At 35.2% G+C, this 27,465-nt stretch overlaps 1 protein-coding gene across 1 annotated transcript in view; it reads right to left on the reverse strand.

Moving 5' to 3' along the window:
* Positions 1-27,465, reverse strand: part of LOC133330065 (uncharacterized) — a 47,777-nt gene that overhangs the window by 19,182 nt on the left and 1,130 nt on the right. Inside the window, exons 2-10 of the mRNA XM_061538535.1 lie at positions 21,919-24,433; positions 11,728-12,646; positions 11,380-11,613; positions 4,650-4,984; positions 4,287-4,469; positions 2,222-4,244; positions 1,320-2,191; positions 1,182-1,238; positions 704-1,031 (exon numbers count right to left, since the gene is read on the reverse strand). Coding sequence (XP_061394519.1) covers positions 704-1,031; positions 1,182-1,238; positions 1,320-2,191; positions 2,222-4,244; positions 4,287-4,469; positions 4,650-4,984; positions 11,380-11,613; positions 11,728-12,646; positions 21,919-24,433 — 7,466 coding nt within the window. The remainder of the gene's footprint in view (positions 1-703; positions 1,032-1,181; positions 1,239-1,319; positions 2,192-2,221; positions 4,245-4,286; positions 4,470-4,649; positions 4,985-11,379; positions 11,614-11,727; positions 12,647-21,918; positions 24,434-27,465) is intronic.

Here is a 27,465-nt window from a genome sequence, read left to right on the forward strand (position 1 = left end):
CAATCAATATTTTATAATTCTGTAAGAAATTGCTCTCTATTAGGGCGAAAATGTATAAAAACCTTTGTCGTTATAAATTATAGTAATATATATTATGAATGCAAACAACAAATGAATTTTCATCAGCTGACATATATTTTTGTTGAACAGATGTTTTGAATATGAACTAATTTTTTGGAACTAAATTAGAGTTTCATTTTTTTCTAGATTTTTTTAATGGCCGATTCAAATTATATAATATGTAGAGCTAATCGAATAAAGAAATGTGATTCGTATTTCGTAGTGTTAAATTTATTAAATGTATTTAAAAAAGCCTCTAGCAAGCAATAAAATTTAAAAACTAAACGAATATATAGAGAATAGATAAAATAAAAGGAAAGTCACCAATTATTATTGTCACATTATTACCTATCACAGTAAAAAAATCGCACAAAGAAACTAAAATTTATTTGTCAAGAATATATAAAATATTTAAATTTATATCTAATTGTAGGCCCTAATTATTTTAAATTAAAAAATATTTATTAATTTCAAAATATTAATTTTTCAAAAAAAAAAAAAAACATTATTTCTATTTGTAATTATTGTCCTCAATTAATTCTAACTGCCTAATAAAATAATAATTAATTTTAAATTTTATATATTTATTTATTCAAATTAGAATTTATCTCATCATTGTCATCGACATCATCATCATCATTGCCCTCATTATCACATGTTGCATTCAATTGTTGAATGATTGCCTTAATATTACTGCCAACATTTGTTGTTGTTGTTGCTGCAGCGGCTACCACATTATCATTGTTATTATTATTTTTCATTAGACCACTTGACATCGAGTCCCATTGACGTATTGTCTCCCGATCAATTTCTGTCGATTTAGTTGATGATATATTCGACGAAGTTTCCTCGCGCAGGACTTCATACATTTCGGCGGTGATATCACCAACATTGGCATTCAGCATATTTTCATTAAGCTGTACATAAACATCATGATCATTAGTTGTGGGTAATGGTTCACGATTTAATGACTGATCATCGCCATCATCATCATTATGGTGATCATCAGGACATACCTCATCATAGGTTCGTTGTTCCACATCATCATCGCCGTCTTCCTCATCCTCGTCAACCCCTTGGGAATGTCTCATTTTAAAACTTGAACGTAAATGTTGTGATACATTGTCGTTGACATAGGTAACGTCCCGTGATAGACGATGGGTTTTACGATTTGCCACCTCACTGTTGGCATAATCGGGTACATCTTGTGGGGTCGAAGAAGATCCTGCCACCACCTGTGTAGGATTTGCCACAATAACTGGCATTATATTACCACGTGGTTGTATTACAATACGATCCAGATCATCTAGAGATCGTGCATGCCTCTGCGATACTCGACGTAAACTTTCACGCCACAATGTATCTTCCTCCCACAGAAGTTCACCGCCACTAACGGGATTAGCTAAAACTGTAGATTTTTCCAAATTATTATTATTGGAAGGTTTCATGGAGGTCATAACTGCCGTTGAACCTGTTGCCGCCAGACCCAAAGCATTGTTATTTAGCATTTGTAAATTTATGTTTTTATCCATTTTGCCCGAATTAGTACCCGTTACCGTGGTGTGATGATGTGGTGTGGCGCCCAACATAACATTGGGTTGTGCGGTTGCTGCTAGAGAAGTCGCAGCTGTGCCGCCAATTGTATTGGAATTTGTTGTTGCCGAAGGTGTAATGGTGTTATTGGGTTGATAAATTAAATTACTCGTCTGATAGTTATTAATTTTTATAACGGGATTTTGTATTTGTTGTATATGGAATGTCTGTGCCCCACATGCACCGCCAAGTTGTTGAAACGGTTCACCGGTCTTTAAATTTTTACCCGAACTATAACTAAGCTTCTCCACATTAGTTTTCATTTTATATAGATTTTTACTATCTATGGCCTGATCTTTATCGGCCAAGAGATCTACGTTTATGTTACGTGGCCTATCGATGGGATTGTGTATATGTTCAATATTCGAACCATGGGCATGGATATCGCGTTGATTATTTAGCGTTGTGGGTGTACTTAACAATTCCCGACTGCTAGCCAATTCGGAATAATAATATGGAGCCGAGGATTCGGAAATGTTGCTGTTATTGCGACTATGTAGGGGAGTCATATAACGTACGGGTGTCATACTTGAGGCTCCTAATAAATCTGAACCCTTTGCATCTGAACCCATTTTCTGCAAAGAATCCGTTGAGGATACAAAATTAATGTTGCCATAGAAATGTTCATCTTCCTGATTGCGGAATATTTTCGGGGGTTTAATCAGATTTGTTAAAATTCCAGCACCCTGGGCAGCGGCAGCATCTGTTAACAAATTACTGGGAGGTGTTTCAAACTTCGTATTGTGATAGACGTAGATGTCGTTATTTTGTAAGTTATTCAAATACGAATCTAAATCGGCTGCATCAAGGGCATCTTCAAATTTCTCACTTAGTGATTCAATTTCACTTATCGATTCCTGGGATAAGGGTCGTCGAGAACGTTGACGATCCAGCTCTGAATCGGAACCTTGTCTGTGTCTTAGTTCCACAGTGTCCGTTTCACTATTATTGCCCGTTCCCGACAGGGAACTTTTGGAGTTTTGTGTCAACGACGAATTCGATTGGTATCGAATGGGCGTGGCAATAAACGAGGGTGAATTCTGTTTCAATTTATTGTACAAATCAAAATCAGATGATGTATTGGAACTATTATCCGTCTGAAAGCTGTAATTCGAATCGGACAGGGTACGTTCATGTTGTTTGAGTAAATGCAAATGAGGTGATTTGAGATTTTTCACTTTGCGGAAGTGATCAGGCAACGATAGGCGACTACTCTTAAGGGTGGCCTCATTTTTGGGTAAATTCAGTGAAGTATTGCTGGCATGAATCTTCTGCGGTAACTGTTCGTAGGATATATCAAATTTACTACCCGAAGAGCTATCACGTCGCTTTACCGTATCATAATTTTCCGAAGAGAAAATCTCTTCAGTTTTGAGCTCTTCCATTGGTGGTGGTGAATTGGGTATGGGTGGTGGTGATACAATCTCACTGTCTGAACTTTCTATGCAATCGTTGAGTGGTGTGGAGGCTCCAAGATAATACGAAGCTGGTCTAAACGTATCGGATAGACTAAATCTGGAACGTGATCTCATTTTCTTTGAATCCATATGTTTGGAAGATTCATCGTCGGCATCTGAGCTATCGGAATTTAAAACCATCGACGATTGTGAGGGCTTGAGAATATCGGGCAAATCTTTACGTTTTTGATGCGACCGTTCCTGTTGGGATTTTTTGGATTTCTTTTTCAGGGTATCTGTGGATTTCTTTAATTTTTTCAAGGTTGAGGTCTTTAGCGGTGGCAGAATGGTGTCATCTTCTTTTTTGTTTTCTTTTGGTGATTTTTGAGTACTCGGTTGTTTGCCACCCTGCAACTCCATATAGAGTGGTTCATTTAAGGTTTTTAGCTGTTTAGGTTTCGCCCCACCAATACCAGCGGGTGTGGTGGTACTACTGGGTGAGGACTGCCTTAGGCACATAATCTCATAATTCGATTTAGAATCATCCTCTTGTAACTGTTTGGTCATTTCCACATAATGATTTTCCTCCCTCTCTTCCTCATTGCTTACATCCAACATTGAGACCAAGGAAACATTTCCCGGAGTTTCAGAATCGGTGTCCAGTTTTTTAGGTGTCATGGGTAAATAATGAGATTCATCCAAATTGGGTTGATTGGATTCTAATGGGGTGATCGGTTCATTTTCATAAATCTGGGAAATTTCTTCCTCCCCTTCGTCCATAAGTTGGGAGGTTTCCAAGTTAGTGCCTTCCTCATCGTCAGCCTCTTCGGCCAAGGCTTCATCCAAATCATCATCGGTATATTCACAGGCAGTGTCCTCTTCCTCGTCATCATCCTCGCCTTCTTCATTTAAGTTTTTGGTTTTCGAAATTTCTTCTTTACTTTCACATTCTTCAACAATTGATTTTGTTTCTTGGGTTGGGGTTTCCGAGTCCTCACCGAGGTCGGCGGATTCGATTTTATCTAAATTCAATTGGAATTGTAAACGTTGTTCCTCCTTTTCCTTGAACCGCTTCAAATTCATTAGGATGGGTGTGGCCTCAGCATCTTGTATAGCCTCTGTTTCATTTTTAATTTTTTCACAATCTTCGGGGGAATTGTTTTCATGGGTCGAGGTTGTGTCTTCTTCTTCTTCCTCTGCTTCATTTACATTTTGTATTTCAATATTTTCATAGGCAGTAGTGGATAATGTCCTGGGCTTTGATGGTGTCAATGTTTTGGTATTGTAGACCGGTACATAGGATGAAATCTGGGGTGATGTGGGTTGGCTATTTGTTTTTGCTAAACTAGAACATAATTCCTGACTTCCTAAAGTGCCGCCTGGCAGCGGATCTAGTGGATTACTTAAACTATTAGCCGGCTTAACATTTATAATTTTAGTTTTTAAAATTGGTTTTAATATGGATTTCGGTTTGTATCCCTCATCTAGTGTCAGTCCTGTTGTCATTTTCCTAGATGTCATTGTCATTTCTTCCTGTTTACGGTCTGTCAAGTGTTGTTGTTGTCGTTGTTCTTTTTCTTCGTCATCATCATATTCAACATATTTTTCTTCTTGTTCTAATGCCTTGTCATTTATGGTAATGGTTTTCTTTGGCTTTGCCATCCTAGCCTTGTCATGGTCGTCATTGCTAGCTGTGTTATTGTTGTTGTATTGCTCCAAAGTTTCTTGACCAACGCCGCCGCCATGGCCACCGCTAGTCAACAGACCAATGGCGGCTAATGGCGAAACTTGGGATTTTCGTATAGCTGTAGTGTTGTTGTTGGTGGTTTTTGGGGTGATGATACTAGTGAAATTTTTGTTGTTGCTATTGTTGGGTGGTGTGCTGGCGGCACGTAGAGAAGACCTTCCTGCCGGCGCTTTAGTAATTGTTCCAGCTGAATCAGTGGATATTTTGTTTGTTCGTTTTGTTTTTACGATTTGTTTGTTAAAGGGTTTCGGTTTATTTTTGTACAAAAACATGTTTGTAAATTTATTTATATATATAAAAAACAAAAGAGAAAAAGAAAACAAAAATCATAATTTTAATAAACAAAAGAAAACAAAACAGAAAATTCTCAAATTACATAATAAAAATGAATAAGTTTATTTGTTTATTTATTTTTTTAAACAATGATGAAGTTGGTTTGTTTTTTTGTTTAGTGCGCACCAAAAAATGTCACTTTTTTATGAGGATTATTGTTGTTTTTATTTTTTTTAATGTGGAAAATTAATAGTAGATATACAAGAGAAAACCTTAAACCCATGAATTTTATTTGGAAAAACAAAAAAATAAATTAAAAGCAAACTAAATTAACTACAAAAAGGAAACATTTAATGGAAATAAAATGAAGTGAACGTTTTATTTGTTGTTGTTGTTTAAACCGCAAACCCCAGGAAAAGTAAAGAATTAATGTAATATTATTTATAAATATTATTATTTGTAAATATGATTAACTACTGCTATACAAAAAAGAACGAAACATGACCTAATAAACAATGACAAATACTTTGTTGAAAAAACGGATTATCTACTATACAACATTTTTAAAGTAAAAACACTTCGAGGTTTTGTTCGAAAAGTAACACGAAATTTCAATTCGCGAGGTTTTTACGCTACGTCCGTTTATTTTGTGCTATCTCCATATTATGGGAACAATGTCGCCCATTTTGAAGTTCAAGCTTATCAGCTGCGACCCAGGCCTGCTCCCTAGAGTTAAAGAGGAAATTGCCAATCATCTCAATAAAAATTGTTAACTTTTTGAATTCGGTGTTAACTAAAAGTTCGTATGGGCCTGGCCATAAACGAGGGTGAATTCTGTTTCAATTTATTGTAGAAATCAAAAATCAGCTGATGATTGGATTGGAATTATTATCGGTTTGAAATCTATAATTCGAATCGGACAGGGCTCGTTCATGCCATTTGAGTAAATGCAAATGTGGTGAATTGATATTTTTCACTTAAGAGTGGTCACATTTTTGGATAAATTCAAAGAAGTATTACTGGTATAATGTTTTAATGATAGTGTACAAATTCCGATACAGGCGCATGGACTTGTAGGGGTTCTAAATCTACAGAGTAGCTTTAGAGCCGAAAGTATTTGTTGCACAAAGACGAACAACAATAAATGAATATTAGACAACACGACAAATATACAGGCGATACTTATGTGTTGCTAATTAGGAACTGGTGGTGGTTGTTAAAAAATGAAATACTTGTTTAATTTAAAGACTCTGGCGGTCTGAATTAATGTTTTATTCCTTTATAAACAATTCTTAATGTTTTAGCGGCAAAGTGTTTTAGCTTTCTGATTCTTCTTCCTTAGCGATTGGTATTCTCTGTTGATGATAGGTAATCGTTGAGGTACCGAAAAATAGGCTTATCGATGACATAATCGATGGAACCTCAACAGATAGGGCATATCAAATTCACTATCACCCCGTTCATCGTATCATAAATGTTCGAAGAGAAAATGTTTTCAGTTTTTAATTCTTTAATTTGGGAGTTGTGGAGGGTGAAGGTGATATAATCTAACTATCTGAACATTCTAAGCAATCGTTGAGTGGTGTGGAGGCCCCTAGATATAGTTGTACCCTTCACCACACTGTGGTGCACGGTATTACGTGTTTGGGCATATGTTTGTAAAAGACACATGGAAACGAGATAGACACATGGTTCCTTCTGAGAATATGCATAGAATCACTTTCTGAGTCTATTTATGCATGTCCGTTCGTCCGTCTGTCTCTTCATGTTAAATTTTAAACAAAGTACAGGTCGCATTTATGATCTTAATGGATGAAATTTGGTACATCTCATTTATTTCGGCTAGGTGGGGTTCGCCCCTAGAAACCCTTGGGAGAAATCGGTTCAGATTTATATATAGCTCCCATATATATTTTCGTCCGATTTAATGTATATGGTGCACCAAAGTCCCTGTATATCTTTCGACTTCCACGAAATTTGGCATAGCGTCTTGAAGTAAGACTAGAATGATGTGTGTTAAGTTTCGTGAAAATCGGTTCAGATTTACCGAATAGCGTTTATCAAGTTTGCTTTAAATCAATTTAAATAAATGAATGAATGAAGTGAAATTTAGCATTGGTTGCAAAATGGTATATGTATGGGTTGATGTTAGTCGGTTCACATATAGATAAAGATTAAATCCTTCGAAAAAGCGACATCTGTTAGGAATATATCCAAAGTGGTGAAGGGTATCATATAGTCGGCCCAGTCCGACTTTACTACTTTCCTTACGGTTTTTTGCGCGTGTTTCTTAAATTTGCAATGCTTTCAAATATACGTCGGAGACCCCACATATGTCGGCAGGTTCGTCCATAATAAAAATAAAGCTCGCAGTTTTTAAATTTTAAACTATACCCACCATACATAGGTAACGCCTCTTTATATATATTCTAATCGTCATAGAAGCATCGAAATGACTGTAATTTGGAGTTCCAGGTTATAGGTGGCCCTTTGCAGAAAAATTTCAATATAGGCCCACGTTTTGGTATAGCCTCCATATAATGCCACCTCATCATCTTTTAAGTTCTAGAATAAAATATAAATTTTGGGCGCTGATAAAAAAAATCAAAGGCGTGGTGTATCATGAATTCTCGCCACAAGATCATATGTTCAATTAAAATATCCCCTTAAAGTTATGTGCCGTTTAAGAGAAACAATTTCCCAGAAATGTACAAAATTATGGAATACGACACACATCGATGCTTGTGGCTGAGTTTTTGGCCAAAACGAAATATTTTATCATGATTTAAACACCATATTCGGAGGACTTGAACTGCATTCTCCCTCTTCTCGAAACTGAAGACACCGATGAAAGGATAACCTTTTGATACGATTGAGGAAATAAAAAAATCGAATCAGGAGCTTTTGACTATACCAAAATGCGCGTGTTTGGAAAATTGAAAAAAAAAACAATGGCATAAGTGGATTACTTTGAAAGATTATTTTTTTCTTCAAACCTTAATGATTATTTTTTAATCAGAACTAAGCAATATATCGATCTAGACCAGTGTTTTTGGTTTTTTATGGAATTCTTTATGGAATGGTTAAAAAGTATCTATAAAGAAATAGACAATTTATGTGTTTATCATAAAAGTATGAAATGTATCTTTCCGCGATTTAAAAATGTGTATAGATTTCACACATTTTACCCAAACGAGAAAACGTTAGAATAAATATAACTGTATTATGTATAAATGTACATAATTTCATATAAATAAATCAAATCATCAAATTTATGCAAAAAAGTAACTAATATAAGGTAATTAAATTTGATAGCCTTTAGAATATGGTTAATTGTAATGAATGGTATTGTGTGTAAGCAACAAATAATACAATGGTGTTTAAAACTATACTCTTCAATAATCAAATACTTGTTTTATAGTTTTATTTTTTAATATAAATTTCTTTCTTTTCTGTTTGTTTAAGTTTTGTTTGGTTTGTTGAGTTGATTTTCAATTGTTAAACGCTCGGCAGGAAGGCTCTAGTTGTTGTTGTTTAATTTCTTTTTTTTTGGCAGTAGAATAGCAGTTGTGGATTGGATGGATGTTGGACAGCAGTTTTATTATTATTACTCATTTTTCATATTTTTTCCAAAAGAAAATATTAAATAAAAAATTAGAACAAAACATAAAAGAAAAAATTATAAAATAAAAAAAAACAAACAAAAAAGATTTGGCGATAGCAAGAAAAAAGCATAACAAATAATAAAAAAAATTAAACATAAAAGAGGTGGAAGTGAAAATTATAAATTAAATATACCACAAAACCCAATTAAGTTTATATAATTGGACATAAGCATGAAGAAGCTGGATTGTAACTATATTTTATCAGATTTAAAATTTCTATTTTATAGAATAAAATTTTTGAAATGATCGTACCATGAAAAACAATAAAAAATCTTTGAAGTGACTAAGTATTTCTAAAATTATTTTTATTCGCGGTGTATCCATTCTTGTTTGTAATAACTAACCTCTTATATATATTTAAGCCAAATAATTTAATTTGTATACGTCTACATAAATTTCAAAATTATTATCAATTGCTGGAGGTAGAGGCTTCGAATCTTGATCCACACATATTTTTAGGCGCAAGATAATTTAAACTTTTTTAATAGGCTATTTTGAATACATCTCCTATCTGGATATTTACTACATAATTCTATATTTATTTTCCGAATTATTTTTATAAGTAACTGAGAAGAGATTTATCAATATGACTAGCAATTTGTAATTCTATAAATACATGCATATATCTTACGGACAATAGATACCTTACGAAAAATATTAATCATAAACTATAGATAATAAACAAGGATAAACTACTTAATACGAACAGGCAAATAGGAAAAGAACAAAAATAGAAAAGTAAAGACGGATTCATATTCCATAAATTGTTAGAAGAAGTGAATTAAAATCATAAAAAAGTTCGCAAAATAAATCCCTTCTCCTCATTGTTAAGTACACAACGAATATGCGGTAGAGCAAAAAAGTCCCAAAAAATTCCGAGAAAGAAATAGAAAGTTATTGGTATAGGAAAAAGTACAGTGCAAAAAACCCCAAAAATAGGTAGAATAGAATTAATTAAAGCATACACAAAGGGGTAAAGAGAGAGAGGAGAAAACGAATGTAGGATTGTCCAAAAATGTTCTTTTTTTCTGAATCAAAAGCATTCGAAAAGTTTGGTGTAAATGTGTGTTTTTGTGTGAAGTGTTGTGTGGTATTGCGTTCTTTTTATTTTGTTAGCCTTAGAGTGGGTCGACATATTTAGAGTTTGATTAATAACATTTAAAAATTTAGGACCATGGAACTTCTAATTTATATTTTTACAATTATTAATATAGGACATAAAAATGGTGTCCTATTGTACCCTACAAAAATATTTTTTATGGAAAAGGTGTACCAAATAGTATCTTATAGAAACGTATACCAAAATTGGTCCCTGTGACAAAAGTCTACTAAAATTGTACTCTGGCCTATTACAATTAATAATGTTATAAAAGACAGGTTGCATTCTATTACATAAAGTGTCCAAAGGGTACTAAAATAGTATCATATGACAAGAGGGTACTAAAATAGCACCAATTGATAACAGGTACATAAATAGTAATCTATAATAGGGTAGGTAATTTGTACACAATGACAATAGTGCACTAAAATCACAAAAGTGCCTACAAATAGTATGCAATAACAATATGGTCTAACAATAGTACTCTTTGACAACAAGATTCTAAAAAAGGTACTAAAACAACGCCCTAATAAAACTGTTACAAAGTAGTACCCTATGAACTATATAAAAACAGCTTCCAGCGATTAAAAGTGACAACAGGGTTCCAAAATAATATCCTATAATAATAGACTTCTAAATTTTGCTACTCCTTTTCGGAAAGTAGATATTCCACAAAGCATCGCCAGTTTATTCGATTAGGTCTTTGATGGTCTGCAATAGTCTTGCCCTTGGTGATGGGCAGCCATCTATCGCAGCCTAGAAACAACTCCTTGATTTTTGCACATTATTTGGGTTTGGGTCTCTGCTTATTTAGTGTTGTCATTTTAGTATTCTATTACAGTTAAAGCTTTCCTAAAAAACAAGTTAAATCATATTACAGAAGGGGTAAAATAAAAAAATCTGGTACTAAAATAGTATCCTATAATAATAGACTTTTTTTTTACTCCTTTTGACCTTTGATGGTCTGCAATAGCTTTGATCTAGGTAATGTGACAGCCATCTATCGTTTCCTAGAAACAACGTCTCCTCTAATTTTGTGAATTAGATAGGTTGGAGTCCTTGCTTATTTAGTGTTGCCATTTTCCTCTGGGTGGGGCTATCTTCATGAAGATAAAACGAAATAGGAATATAACATAATTCCTCATTTGTTGAGGCCGAGGTTAGTAATTACATGCACTCCTCTTTTTACAAATATTCTAACCCACTTTGAAAGCATCATTCCTCTTTCGCTGGGACCCCAACCATCATCCGTTACAATGAAAACATTTATCAAGAGACATCTAAATTATATCCTATGACAATAGGTACCATAATCCCCAATATTCACAAATAGTCCCTATAGTAAAAAAAATATTCCACAAAATCTCTTATTGTCTCTATGTGTTTCTTTTTTCGACCCACTCTTGGCTATCCAATTAGGCGTAGAAATACACACTGTGCCAAAGTGTTTATATGTCTCTGGGTATGTGTATATATGTGTGTATGGTTTAGTATTGGTATGCGTATTTCGTTTTTTGTTTTTGCTATGCGTGCATTATTAATTACCTTCATCATCCGAAGAATAGGAATTATAACCAGCTGCCGTTGCTGCTATCGTACCACTTATGGCCTGACTTTCCGAACGTCGACGTTGTATTATACCAGCTGTACTGCCACCAGCCATACTGTTACTGCCACCTTTCGCCAAATGGATACCACCACTGGCCACTGTGGTCGACGTTAACAGGATGTTGGGATTGCTACCCAATTTAGACATGGCAGTTAAATTTGAACTGGAACTAGGTTTGCCATCATTGTTGCTGCCAAATTTGGTGGCGGCACTGGATGTTGCAGCCGAACTGCCATTTGTCTTTTGGCCCACCAGTGTGGCTGCACTGGCCGAATTCGAAACATGCTGGGCTGATTTACGTGTTAGCGGTGATTGTAACATACGCTGCTTCCACTCGAGCAAACGTTTCATGGACTCTTCTCGCTTACGTTCGCCCTCCAGATGGGCGGTGGTGGCGGCTGCCGCAGCATTGCCGCCACCTGCAGTCGGAGTTGTTGCTGCTGTTGTGCCTGTGGATGGAGGAGGAGGAGAAGTGGGTGTTGTAGTGGTTGTGGTCGTAGATAGTGGTTCATCATCAAATGTGGATGAACGTTTAGGTAAGCGAGCACTAGCTGAACGTAGGAACTGTTCATTTTGTTGGATAATTTCTTGTGTTGTGAGACCGGATGAAAGTAATGGCGTATGCAGCGGTGGTGGCTGTTGCTGATATGTTGTGCCCGTTGGTGATAGTGGATGATGTGGGTGAGTGGAGGATGAACGAATCTGGGCCCCATTGCCCATTGTTTGTGAACGACTCATACGTGGTATGCTAGTATGACCTGCTTGATTACCTAAAGCATCTTGCAACAGTTCGTTACGTTTATAGATCCGCTCATAGGGATTCTCATAGGCAATGGTATTCATGCCACTGGCTACGGGGCTAAGGAAATCTGTAGAGCCGGTGGCCATGCGATATGAACCAGCCGCCGGTTGTGGTTGAGCTTGTGGATTTTGTAAATACAAAGCACTTTTGCGCATTTTCTCGGCATAATTCTCTTCGGAATAGTAAAAACTATCGGGTGTACGATTGATGTCTAAACTTGATTTAGGGCGTGGTGCACGTACGGGATCGGGTTTAATCATGGCTGTAGCGGCTGCTACAGCAGCAGCATCAGAAGCCGCTTCGGCGCGTGCTTCGTACTCCAAGAAATCAGCAGAATGTGGACGTACAAGACCGGCGGTGGGTCTTGAGCGTAAATTGAGATTGCTACCAACAGCGGAGAGCTGGAAAGAAAAAAGAGTAAAAATTATTATTAATATAATATAGAAATAAAATTAATTATCCTATTATGAAAAATTATTAGTAATATTTGTTATAGCATACTTTTAGGTATACATTTTGTCAAATATTAAAAATATAAACGTTGAAATTCTAATTAGATTGTTGATGATTTGTAAGGCAATGGGGTTGGAATTTTTAATATAAAATTAAACGATAAATTAGGCTCAATAATACGGACTTTTAATAAAACATTAAAATCACATTTATAACATACGCTCAGGGTTATGCAAATTGGAAGGATTGTTGAGATTGAATCAATGATTATAGGATATGATGTATATGCATTTTTATTTCCGATATATAGCCTTGGAAGTTTTTATTTAATTTCTTAATAAGGTCTTGAATATATATTAAAAGAATACTTTTTAGGCCCAAATATTGGAATTTCAAAGTATATATTTAGGACTATAGATGTGACTTCGAAGTTTATAAAATGTATAGCATACTGTACGGGCTTTAAGAGGCCACTTTTGGAAATATTTGTGGACATGCCAACGAGATGAATCTGATATTTTGGGAGACAATCTGAGTTAAGGATATTATCTTGACCGATTACAAATATATGGAAGTCTTGAATTTAAAAGGTACAGAAAGCCTGTACAATATGGTGACAATATAAAAATATAACATACTTTTAGGGTTTTAAGTATAACTTTAGGCTATAAATGTAGATTTTTTTATTTATATATTTTAATACATACTTCTCGGTCAATAATAAACCATATTTGGGAATATAAGGATTTTATTTAGGAATTTTTTCATAATTTAAGGGAACCCCCCCCCCATTCCCGATATTAATTTTTCAAGATTTTTAATGGGCTGGTAAATCAAAACCAATGCTTGTTAAGGTTTGTAACTTTACACATATATATTTGAAGATTTAAAAATTAAGAAAAATAATTTACAAAAAATTTTTGTTATTGTTTTGTTGTTGTTTTTTGTAATTAAAGAAAAGTCCTTATTTTTGATGGCGGGCATGATAACTCCTCACTGGAACATCGGAATCCGAAAATTCCAACGGTGTTAGAAAGAGTACACATCTCGTATGAACTAGGATTATTGACTTCGCTCTAAAATTAACAAAATGGTGGACCTTTGAAAAAATATTTTTGAAAAATCGCCGATTTTTTACCAAATCCCAAGTTAAAAAATAAGGAAGATCTTCACCGATTGGCTTTATCCTAGTTCATACGATAGCTATACACTCACAGAGAAACGAGTAAAAATTTGAAGTCGATTGGGTTATTAGTTTTTGAGTTATCGTGCCCGCCATTCGCAAAAAAATGTTTAGAGAAAAACTCGTTTAAATTTTGAGAAACCCTTCAGCCGTCACTTGATGCTGACACAATAAATCGGCTATATCTTTAAGAGTTGTTGAGATTTTTATTTGAAATTTTGTAGGGACATTCTTTAGTTAGTGTAGATTCCAATTATATCAACAGCATTTTTGACCCCGAGAATGGGGGGGGGTCCCCTTAAAAGAGTAGGGAATCCTTAAGAAAAAAATTATTTATAACCATATTATTATAATTATTTATAATCATATCAATATAATATAATCATTATAATCATATATCTATGGACTATTAGATATGACAATTTCCTTAAGCCGCTTAACTATTTCAAAACATTTTGGCAAAATAATTCTCGTAAATACTTTAAAAAAATATATATTTTCATAACCATCTGTCCCACAAAAATGACATACGCAAGACGATTACAACAACATTGCTTCAATCTCAATGGAAATCCAAGAAAATTAAAAGAAATAACAAATTTTTATGAACTGTTTCATTTTGCAACAAGATACCGGCTACGATTAAAAAAAGAAAAGTAAAAGAAAATTTCAAAGAAAGGAGAACGCAACTTAAAGTATTCTTTACTGACCTATAAACTTAGTCAGCTGTGAACTATACAAATAAAAAGGGGTTCAAAGTAGGAAATATTTTTTTTTAAATATTCAGAAAAAAGTCTTGGAATTAAAATATTAAAAAGACATTGAAATAACTGATATTTGAGGATACGCAAAAAGTGAGCTGATGTTTATATTACAATTTAAAAAAAAATCTTGCACTTCCAATCTAATAACCATTGATACCATTATATATAGTTAGCAGTTTTCTGTCCAGAAGTCCAAGCTATCAACTGACCCTTTTTTATTTGTAGGAAAACAGCACACACACACTCTCTCTCTCACCCTCAAATGGCATGTCGACATAAAATTGTACATTTGATTGTAACATCCTAAGCGTTTATAGAGCAGCTGGTTCTAACAGCAAAGCTAACTAACCAGCATAACTCTGTACGTATGTGCCCCGTAAAACTAGGAGTTTTTGCTATGCTAGACCATGCATGTATGTGCCAGTCGCATGTCCTGTTCGTATTTATTTATTTTTGTATGTTTTTTTTCTTGTATTATTTTTGCCACAATCTAAAGCACTCGTTGTGTTTTTCTTTTTGCACAACCAAATAGAAAACAAACAACAGCAAAAATAAAGAAAATAAAAATGTGGAGTAGAAAAATAACTCAACTCAACTAAAAATGAGAAAAAATGTATGGTTTATTCTTTTAAAATCTCCATTTCATGTATTCTGCAATACGACGAATGACTGCTGGTATCCTTTGGAGGATATACAGTTACCTAGATTCATAGTGTTTTGCTAGAATGGCTTTACATTTCGTTGTTTTTTTGTTTTGCTTTTATTTTGGTGCTGTTGTTGAGGAGCTGGATAGAAAAAAACGACGACTTGAAATAAATTACCACATAAATTGAGAGTGAGGGGTGGTGTAAGTGGGGCGCTATGCCATTTCTAATTGTTAATTTCAGAAGGGCTGTTAAGAATTTAAAGACTTAGATTAGGAGAATATACAAAATTCTATGCAGGTAATTTGATCGACAGATTTTTATATAGCGCAACAGCTTATGGTTTTTTTATTTTAGCTATATTTTGTAGCATACTTCCAGGCGAAAATGGTTAACTTGTAAGATTGGCATCTTTGCTATAAGTCTTGGTTAAAAATATTAAAAAACAGTTTTATAACAGTTTTATATATAAAATGGTTAATTAAAAATAGGTACGATTATAGGGAACAAAAATATATATTGGAGGTGGGACCAACATGGGGACTTTTAACTCCAGCTTAGCTCCAAAATATCTTAATACGATAAAAAGTGTGCCTAAATGCTTATACTTATTTTATATATTTTTATAACCCTCAGTCATTTGCATAATGAGCTATGCCAACAAGTAAACAAGTGTCAGTCGATGTTGCCGACAGATATTTACCCTCATCAAACCTATGTTTGTGGAGGTCTTTGGAATTACACACAGGTTTTATTATTCACTTGATATAAGGTATGTGTTTTTATCAATGAGGTTTCGGAGTTAATGTTGATCTAATCGGTTATTCAATTCGCTTCAAATTCATCTACTATTTTATAAAATATTTACCCTTTTTGGGGCAGCTACCAGAAGGAGAGGACCGGAAGGTCCCACCTTCGGACTTGATATAGACTTCCTAAAGATAATAGGTTGTGCAAGGTTTGGTTAAAATCGGACATTGTTTTCACCTGACATTGAAAAAATTGAACTTTGTGTGGGAGGTACCAGAAGGAGTGGACCAATGAGACCTACATTCAGTTTGGTTCAAACCGGACACTCAATTTGCCTAATATTGGATTTGTAATGACAATTGACAATTTCGAACATTTGTGGGGGAGGTACCAGAAGGAGTAGACCAATGGGTCCCATCTTCGGACTTTGTCTGGGCTTGGGAAAGATAATAATTTGTGCAAATTTTGGTTCAAATCGATTAGTCCCTTCGCACAATATTGCAAAATTATTTGTTGTTGCACAATTTGTGAGGGAGTTACCAGAAGGAGTGGGCCGATATTCCCCATCTTCGAACTTGAACTAAGTTTGAAAGAAATATTAAGTATGCAATGGTAAAGGTATAATGGTAAAGGGAGTAAAGGGTTTCACTCCCTTCGAGAGTTATCGTGTGCACCAGCCGGCCAAACAGACTGACATACATAAGTCGACTCCAAATTGCCTGAAACGGATTTGGTCCAAAGAAACATGGGGTCTAAAACCAATATTTCGATGTGACACGTTTTTGCCGTATCAAAGTGTATATATCTTTTTCAGATAATTTTGAGTCCATTTACAAATGTCGTCCGACCGTCTTTCAGGCTAGTGAACAGGATAACTCTCGAAGAAAGTAAACGATTTAATGCAAGTTTGTCAAATCGTTATATTCCTTTCAAACTTAAATTTGAATTATGTTCGAATATTAGCGATAGTTCTTCTGGTCGAAACCTGTAAAAGGAGAGCAATGCCATTTCATGGTTTGTAATTTTTCTGCAAAAATATTTTTTAATATGTATTTTTATATATTTAATTTTGTATTACTTAGATTAGAGTTTACCATTAATAATAAACACAAAATAATCTCGCAAATCTCTTTATCCAAAACACCATTAGTAGAGTAATGGAAATCTCTCTGTCTTTACCTCAACAAATTCTAATTTACTTGAATGGAGTAAACATCCTGCATCTGTGATGTTGATGTGTCCTTGCTTAACTATCGACACACAAATCTTCCATTTCATTAGCTTATCACCTTACCTTGCCAATATACAAATACACATGCACACCTTCTTCCCCGCCTTCCTAAGGGCACACAACTAAACAAATTACAATGTTCACTTCAATCATAGAGAATTGTGTACGTGTGTGTGTGTGTTTGACTGTTTGTGTGGAAATCAAATACATTCCAAAGCATAAAAGGATTTTTACATCCTCTTTGAATTAGATGAAGAAGTAGTAGTAGTTTAGTAGAAATATTCGTATCGAACGAAATACCATTTATTGGCATATTTTTCCAGGGTCTCAGATTGGAATTTCAATTAAATATTTGCACATGTACTCGTAGTGTTTGTGTGGTCCGAAGGAGAAATGATTTGTTCTTTTTCTCAATCTCGCTCACAACTATGGAAGAATTTGAAATATGGTAGTGTTGCACGCAAAGGCTTTTGTCAAAATCTACTTCTTTTAGAAAATAAGCACACACACACGAGTACCACAATTGCTAAGCCACGTGTGAAGTAAATGTATTACAGAGAAATGTGAGTGTGCTGGTGTTAAAATCAAGTGTAAGTGTACTCATATATATATCCTTGAAATAGGTACGAAGAAAATATATAAAAGATTTTTTGTAATGATTAGATTTATTGGGGGTTTGTTCGGCTTTGGGCCATGGAAACTAAAATAAATGCCAAACTATTTTTAAAATACATTCAATTAATTGGCTACCATAGCCTAACAAAAATATATTTATATATTTTTCAATTTAATATATGTCTTTTCATCTCCCCCCACATTTCACATTTGTCTAAATAAACTTTTGTTAATTGTCTACGATTGCCTGACAAACTGCAAACATGACTGACACAGTCATTCACTGCCTTCTGACTGACATTTGCTACGTGCGGCAAGTTTATGCGTGCGTGCTGCTATCATAGTTTTGTGGTTTTAGTTTTGAAAACAACTTGTTTTTGTTCGTTTGTGTGTGTGTATTCAGCAAATCCTCGACGCTCTCCTCTGCTTCGAGTAAAGTCAGAAATTTTTATAATTTCTGTCAATACAAATGAATTTGTTGTTGCTGTTGTTGTTGTTAACAAAGACAACAAATGTAGAAACCATTCATTCTATTGTCAAGTTGTTGTACATTATGACCAGAGTAGTACGTGAGAAGTCAACAATTTATATGTCTGACTTCGTTTGTATTGAGATAACAACTACTGGAGTCGAATAGAAATTTGTTATAAATCAACATAAAATATAAACGAAAGGATTCTCCAGTGTGTACTTAGTGTTTTGACTAAAATATATACAAATACATTTTAGTTTGTATGTGTATGTGCACTCGCTCCCCCACTCACTTTTAATTAACCAATGAAACCGCAAAACGAGACTAGGCAACAAAATTCAATTTAAATTTTAATTAATTTAAGAAAATGACAAATGAGTTTAAAACTAATTGTGGTAGAATTTAGTTGCGAGTACAGCAGAAGCCGCAGTTGTAATTATGTATGTACCACCAAATATTTAAAATTAAATACAATAAATTTTAGTAAAAATATGTAAATAGAAAAAATATAATTAAAATATTTACAATTTCTCTTTGTTACAGCCTGAAAGTATGCAGCACACATTTAATAGACGTAACAAGAAAAGCCTACACTAGGAAATATTGATTGACATAAGCAAGAAAGATGAAAATAAAATCCAAATTTAATTTAATTTTAAGAAAATAATTGAAATGTTTATATTTTTGTAACAGCCTGAATGTATGCACTACATATTCAAATATGAGAATAAAAAGGCTTAACTTGCGTTGAGTTTAGTTAATATTCCCTGCTTCCATCAATAAATATGATATAAAAATACGTTTTGGTATGCCTCCATATAACGCTGTCCCCAAATTTTCGCCTTTATGCGGACTTTGAGCACGTTTTTCAACCTTTTTTCAAAGAATTGTCTTCATTTTGGAATAATATAATGGTACCTCCAAAATTTTGGAATTTTGGAATTTTGGAGTCCCTATAACGGGACTTCCCACATATTCAACATTTTGGAGATTTTTTTACAATCTCATTGTGTTCTTAACGGGAGACTTTGGGCACTTTTTTCAAAGAATTGTCTTCATTTTGGGTTCTTATAGAATTTCAAATCTCCCTACAAGAAAAAATCAACATGGGACTTCGTTTTCGTATAGGTGCCATATAACCGTACCGAGCCACGTCCGATACATTGAAGATTTAAGGAGCAGTTTCCCACCAATGTGGCTGTAGTTTGTCATTTTGTGTGTTTTGAATAACGAAAAATATCTTTGACTGCAAAAAAAAAAAATATCCGAAGTGACTGCAATTTCACATTCCTTATTTCGTGAAAATAAGAGAATAATTTTTCAATAATGAATCACAGTTCTCCTTACTGTATGGTCGTTCCGGAAGAAAGTAGTTCAATGAAACTATTCCGCAAAAGGAACTATCGGTACTATGACCGGTTCTTCTGTCCATCTAGTTCCTGTTTCTTTAGTGAAAGGTCGTTCCAGAAAAATAGCCAGCAAAAGGAACTATCGGTACTAGTTCCGGTTTTCCGTTCATCTAGTTCCTGTTTCCATAGTGTAGGGTCGTTCCGGAAGGAATGTAGTTCATTGAAACTAGTCCGCAAAAGGAACGTTCGGTACTAGTCAATTTCTTCCGTTCATCTAGTTACTATTGCTCCAGTCGTATCTTTTTACTCTCGTTCATCTGGTTCCTTTTAAAGCAATCGTCCATCTAGATCTTCCCATTCAATGACAGAATTAACAATTGTGTACTAATGAACGATTGAACTAAAATGAACCATGTAACTAAAACCGAAAAAGAGCATACCGTTTCAGAAACGAGACTATCAAACTCTAACTCCCCTAAAAATGACCAGTATAATTTTATACATGGAATGACTAATTTTCCCATGTAAACAACCTAATAACAGACAACTTACAATCACACAGTGTCCCCATATGAAGTACCCGACATTTTTATGAAATGTTGAATGTACATTGAGAATGTTAGAAATAGTTCGGTCCGACAGAACTTAACATGTTTTTTATTTGTTTATTATTAGATTAATGCTAATCATAAAATAGGATTTTTTATGTCAAGCATTTAACCCTCACCAATAACTGTTGGTATAAAAGTAATACCTGTTCTATACGGTAAGGACATTATTTATTTGTTTTCAATAAAAGGATAACATAAAGAATCCTTAGAAATAAAATCCTAACAGAATGAAAATCAATACACTTGAGCCAGTCTAAGCAGCTTTAGCCTTAGACTATTTTCATTTTTACAGAGATTTTTAAAATTGTATCAAATGTTTGAAATAAAACAAAATCGTAAAAGAGAAATGAAAATGTCTAAGAACCTGAAGTATTTATTTCAATTAGAAAAAAACTAATTCTGAAAAAGGTTATGTTAATTAAAAACTATTAACATTATTTTCCAATTAATATTTAAATCAAATTAAAAAACCCGAAATTATCCATAAAATGTTGTCTATCCCAGTACATGCTACTTGTAGTTTAGGAAACTTTATTTATTATGCTATCTCAAACATTTGTGTGTCCAACAAAAACAAAAATCTATGACATTGTTTGTTTGTACGACAATCCACAAAATGTAGAAAATGGAATTAAAGCTAATAACAACAACAGCATTCGTGGAGGCCCAACCATTCGCGCCAACTATTGTATATCTGTCACTTTATGGTGTTCTGTTTTGGTGTTAACCTCATCCGACCATACCATACCAACCCACCCCGCCAACCAACCAAACCACTTCCATATGCTAAAATTGTTTGGTTGCACGCATACAAAACTGAGTGAATGTTAGATGGTTGGTTGGTTTGTAGTGCTTCATGTTGGCCTATTTCCTCCAGGCATAGTATAATACATCAGGTGATAGTGTAAGTGCGGCTGAGTGTGTGTGTGTGTGTATGCGACTGTGTATTGGGCGAGTGGTGGAATCAGAATGTGGTGTGCTGTGTTGTATCCTTTTGCGGGAGTATTGTTATGCAATATCAAGCATTTTTGTCCTGGTTCCTTTTTTGTGCGGTATAGCTGCTAACATTTCTAAGGTGTCATCTATTGTAGGGGAAAAAAGGTGAAACGAGCAAAGAAGATTGCTTGGTGGTTTTCCTTTCTGTTCACAGTAAACCTTTGGGGGTTTTTCGTCGGAATTTGTTGGAATGTATTTTATTTCACTTTTTTCCTCTTCCACTATGTTTTTAACTTGGCTTAACTTTAGAAAGTGTATTGAGGATTAGATTTGAATTTTTTCTACTACTATATCTAAAGTACAATGTTACCAAATCCCCTGTTGGGGGATCATTGTGTTAAATTTTACTTGGAATTGAATTTAAATAAAAAAAAAATGTCAAGAATAATATAAAATAGAAATTTGAAAAGCTAATATCTATACACAATTTGAGGCATACTTTTAGGCAAAATTAAATTTAAGCAGGTTTAATATTTTTATATATCAAATAACGATCACATTTTTGGGAGGCTCTTCATAAACATGGATCGGTATGTCTCATTTTCAATACTAAATATCGTCTGAGTATGGGAAAAATTTTAAAGTAATTTTTCACATTCACTTACCTCCAAATGATTGGGTGTATAACGCGATGGAACTGTGGGCAAATATTTATTATCCTCATAGCTGGGTGGTGACAGGGGTCTCCGATAACTGGCAGCCTCTTGCAACAATGCTGCTTGAGCAGCCGTCTCAGCTGCTGTTAAATTATAAATATCTTCATAATCGGAAAATATACGATTTTTCGAACGACCATAAGCATCTGGAGTTCGACGTTCCGCTGCACCATAACCTGACATGTTGGGAGGATAACGCTGTTGTATTAAACGTTGCATATATAATTCACGTTCACCATATATGTCATCGACTGCCATGCGTTGTTGTTGCAACTGCATTATTTGTTGTTCCATTTGGGCATCCATATATTGGGATGGACTGCCCAGTGGGGATGAAGGATATTCTTCTGGACTCAAGGTCATTTGCTGTTGATATTGTGCATCGAGGTTATCCAAATTATAATTGGCCTGAGCCTGGGGTATGCGTATGGTCGATGAGACATTACCCGTTCGTGTATCATAAATGGCATGATGTTGGGAACGTTGCTGCTGCTGTTGTTGTTGCTGTTGTTGATATTGATGTTGCTGCATTTGTTGTAATGTAGGTGACATAATACCACTTCGACGTCCATTGTTAGTTTGTGGCTGACTTGATCGTGTACGTTCATTATCCACAGAGTGTTCGGGAGATGGTGAGGAATAACCACCATCAGTAATGCGTCTTGGTTTGGGTGGAGCATTGGCATATAGGGGCTGAGCTCCTCCACCGCTGTTGCTGCTGGATGCCGTAACACCACCACCATTATCGGAGGCTGGTGTTACTTGTCCCTGTCCGGACATTTTACTTTGCAGGGTGTTAATACCCGAATCTGAATTTTCACCACTGTGATTGACTGACGAGGAGCCACTAGGATGTTCCGATGAATCTCCAGCACTGCCATGAGCCTGCATCATTGTGGCAGCACTTAGAGCCCTAACCCATTGCACCATGGACTCGGCATTTTCTGCAGCCAGCCAATAGGTTCGCATATTTTGATGTTCACATTTGAAAGCAAATTTGCGATAGATTTTATCCTCTGGCAAGCAGGCGGAAACCTTGTAGGAAGGTAGGAGAATGGAACCCAAAACTTTTTCCTCTTCAGGGCTTTTGTAATAGTAGAGACAATATTCGGCCAGGACAAACCAACGTTTACGCCAAACCTTAAGGCCATCGGATCCCTGTTTGTAGAGCCAACCGGAAATGGTAACGGGTGAATTGGGTGGTCTCTTTGTAATGGGCGATTTCAAAGCCTGAGCTTGAGAATTGGAACTGCCAGCGGATTTCTTACGATCCAATGGGGCATGTGTGGGGCTTTTAGCCGATGCCGATGAGGAATCTTCTGAGCTGGGTGTTTTTGTAATGGTTGTGGCCTTGGCTACAGTGGAGATTTGTGTCTGCACTGCCTGATTGACCACATGACCAGGATGATTTTGTTGAATGTAAATTGGACTTTGATCATTGCTGCTGCCAGGTGTTTGTAAATCGGATTTGGAACGATGTTGCAGGGCATGGTGATGCATCTGCTGGAACACTGGCTGAGCTGAGCTGTGTTGGGAATGCTGATGATGGCCATAGATTTGCTCTTGCTGTTGTTGTTGTTGATTCTGCTGTTGTTGTTGTTGCTGCTGTTGATATTGCTGGGAGGATTTTTGTGAATTTTGCTGATTGACCTTTAGGGGTCCTGAGGCTGGTTGAAATTGATTGGTTAAATTCAATGAAGATGGAGGAGCCCGATGCTGTTGTTGCTGCTGCTGCTGCTGTTGAGGTTGCGTTGATTGTTGCTGCTGTTGTTGTGACATGTGATAATGACCTTGTGGCACAGCTGAATTCATAGCTTGACGCATGGCAAAATTCCTCTGTTGTTGCTGTTGTATGGCCTCATTTTGCGAAGCTATTTGGGCCTGCAACTTAGCCTGTTGCATCTGTTGATATTGCTGCTGCAGGGCCATAGACGTAGCATTGCTGGAACCCAAACGACCTGCCGCCTGCATATATGTACGCTCCGGTGGCGATTGATAGAGCTGATCGGTACCACCACCACTACTGGTAGGATAACCCGATGATATTGAGGCCTGATGATAGGGTGAACTTTGTATGGAACTACCACCGCTGCCGGAATTTTGTAATTGATGTTTCAGCAGTAATTTGCTAGCCTGTGGCTGGATGTCAATGGGTGAGAGTGGACCACTCGATGATGTCGTCGTGGGACTTTGTTGATAATGACCGGCACCACCACCGCCACCACTATTCATATGACTATTGGACATGTGATAGCCGCCACCGCCATGTTGTTGCTGATGGTGATGCTGTTGTTGATGATGCTGCTGCTGTTGGAAGACTGGTGAATGGGTGGCGGTACGATAGTCGGCAATGTTAGTCTGATAGGCCAATGGTATTTTCTTTTGGACATTTTGTGATTGTTGTAATTGTTGCAATTTCTTGGCGTCCATGGTGGCCGCTGAAAACAGCGGGGGCGCTTCTAACCTGTAAAATGAAAGGGGGCAAAGAGAGAGAGAGAAAACAAAACATTATTAACGATAATTATATTTATCTTAAACTAGGTCATTCTAGCAATGAATTCTTTGTGAAGAACATCAAACAAAAATGGAAATCATTCGTTATCAGCAAACTGGCACAGTTAATAATAAAACAAAAATTAAAGGTTTGCAAAAACTAAACACACACATTGAAATTAAAAAAACACAACTAGTAATTAGCTAAACATTTTACAGCACAAAAAACTTTTTTCTATTTTATTCCCTCCCCCTATTTTTATTTCCCACAAAATGCTACATGTAAACAGCCAATTTGTCAAGCAATTCCCCATTCTCTATGCAGAAAATAAAATCCAAAATGTATCTACTCTGTGTCTACTGCCCACCATCCAGCCAACCAACCAGCCATCCAAACATCCACCCAGCCATGAAGGGTACGGGTACCCAATATATACCATATACCTTAATGACTACTGTAATTGCATCAAATGAATGACCTACAACAATACGCTAACTGTTTTGTTGCTGCAGTACCTTGGCCATTTATAGAACAACGGCGACAACACAATAACGACGATGATGATGACGACGACAGTGACCATTTGTGCCCACTTAATTGCTTTTAATTGATTAAACTCTAACAAAGACCTATAGCAGCAGCAGTAGCAAATCGCTGGCGACATTGTATGTTGTTGGTACACACATGCTGACAAACACACAGGGTCTGGACTCGATACACAGTTGCCATTTACACTTTTGTTAAGTTTAAGCAATCGAGCCATTCACGTGTATCACACAAAACGGTAGCAATAAAAGCTGCTTATTCAGCGTATAAGCGCGCTATCTAATGGATGGAGGAACTGTAGGTATCATGAAGTTGATTGGTTTCGCATTATCTGGCGGGATAAGGATTAAACTTTCCGATTGGTTAATGGCGGTGGAGTAAATGTTAAATAGAAGTGAAGGGAAACGTATTGTACTGCTTTTATTGCGTGGTTATGGTAATCTAGGGATGGAAGCTCGATGAAATATTCGTGAAAATGCCAATAAAGTTCCAAATACCTGATAGCAACAAGTCTATGTTTTAATTTCAGGAGTTGAGGCAATATATGTGTCAATATGCTTTAGATATTATTTTTCCAGATTATGCAAATTAAAATTGACCTGAGCCTGGAGTATACCTATGACTTATGGAAGCCTAACTATTAGTGTATCATAAATGGCATTATGTTAAGAACGTTTTTGTTGCTTGTCCACTTTGCGAAATTTCGCGACGGACTTCTTAATTGACACTTTTTTCTGATTAGAAAATACATTTTCTATATGTGTTGTTAATATAAAATAATTATTTAGATATGTTTTAAAATGGTTTTGAAAATTCTATCTCCCTCAGATTTAAATTGCCTAAGTACAAACATTATTAACAAATAAATGAAGTTTGAGGCGTATACTTTGCGACATCACTTATACGCTCTTAAATACGAAATACTAATTTTCCCTTAAAATGACTAATTCATGAAGTGTTATCTAAAAAATGTTAAGGAGTTGAAAGTTTACCCTGCAGTTATTGTTTTTACTTCTGATTTTATCGTTTTATCTGATTCTATGATATATTTCTTCGGGAAAATTGATTTGACTTGTACATGTAAATAAGGCGTTCCCTATAAAAACTTTTTAACATTTCAACCAGAAAATTTTATATATCCCCGGTAGGAAAATTAAGTTTTAAAAAATTTTACATTTTAAAATTTTTAAAACGGATTCGTGGGTAACGTTAATTTTCTTTCCAAAGTCCCTGATTTTCCAATTTCCAGTGCCAATAATATTTGAACTAAAGAATCGACCGAATATCTGGTGTCCTACTGAGGCAAACAGGTTGGTTGGTACCTTTAGAAAACCCAAAACGTTTTCCTCTTCAGAACTTTTTGTAGTAGTAGAGGCAATATTCGGCCAAAACAAATCAACGTTTACGAAAAACTTTAAGGGCATCAGATACCTGTTTTTGGAGCCAACCCCAAATGGTAAATATCTCCTTCGGATTTTAATTGCTTGTGTAGAAACATTATTAGTAAATGACACAAAACATGGTGGTGTATAATTTGCGACATTAGTTATACGCTCTAAAGTATCAAATAAAATTTTTCACTTAAAGTGACTACTCCACGAAGTGTAGGCTATAAAATGACCAGAATTAACTCTTAAGAAATGTCGAAAATAATGCAAAAAACAATTTTTACATTAGTTCCGTTCCAGAACCTAAAAGAATCTACTAATTTTACAACTTTTGCAACTTTTTACTCGAAACCCGTTCCTCAACCCACAAACCGGGTAAACTTTGAATCTAATTTAAGAGAGCATAATACAAAATGGCGTTCTCTTTGTAAACCTTTTACTCGAGAAATTTGGCCGAGTAAAAATGGTGAACAGGAATGCCTACTTCTGGTTGGCTGTTATGTTGATTTTGAAGTATTGTCATCTAATTTTGACATATTTACTACATTTTCGTTCCTGAACTTTTCAAATTATTTTGTACTCTGAGAGAGATTTTGAAATGTTTCCCTTTTACTGGCTTTACTATTAAAAAAGTTCTGGAACAGACCAATTATTTTCATTTTTAAACAGGAATACGTGAGCAATGCATATTTTATTTTTCTTTCCAGAAGTCTCTAATTTTCCAATTTCCACTGGGAATGATATTTGATTGATAGAGACAATATTCGACCAGATTAAATCAATGGTTACGCCAAATCTTAAGGCCATCCGATGACTGTTTGTAGAGCCAACCGCAAAACTCCGTCGGATTTTAATTGCCTGTGAACAAGCCTTATTAGGTCACGAAGAATGGGAGCGTATACTTTGTGATATCAGTTATACGCTCTAAAGTACCAAATACATTTTTCCCTTAAAATGGTTGAAAAGTTTACATTGTAGTTGTTGTTTTTACTTATTTCTTGAGAAATATCGAATATATCTCTGTTTTCATGATGTATTTTTCCGGGAAAGATATACGATGATTTGACT

Source organism: Musca vetustissima, unplaced genomic scaffold (assembly GCF_032173495.1).
Source record: "Musca vetustissima isolate MV318-11 ecotype Yass unplaced genomic scaffold, APGP_CSIRO_Mvet_v1 utg9641, whole genome shotgun sequence".
In the NCBI taxonomy this organism is placed as follows: domain Eukaryota; kingdom Metazoa; phylum Arthropoda; class Insecta; order Diptera; family Muscidae; genus Musca; species Musca vetustissima.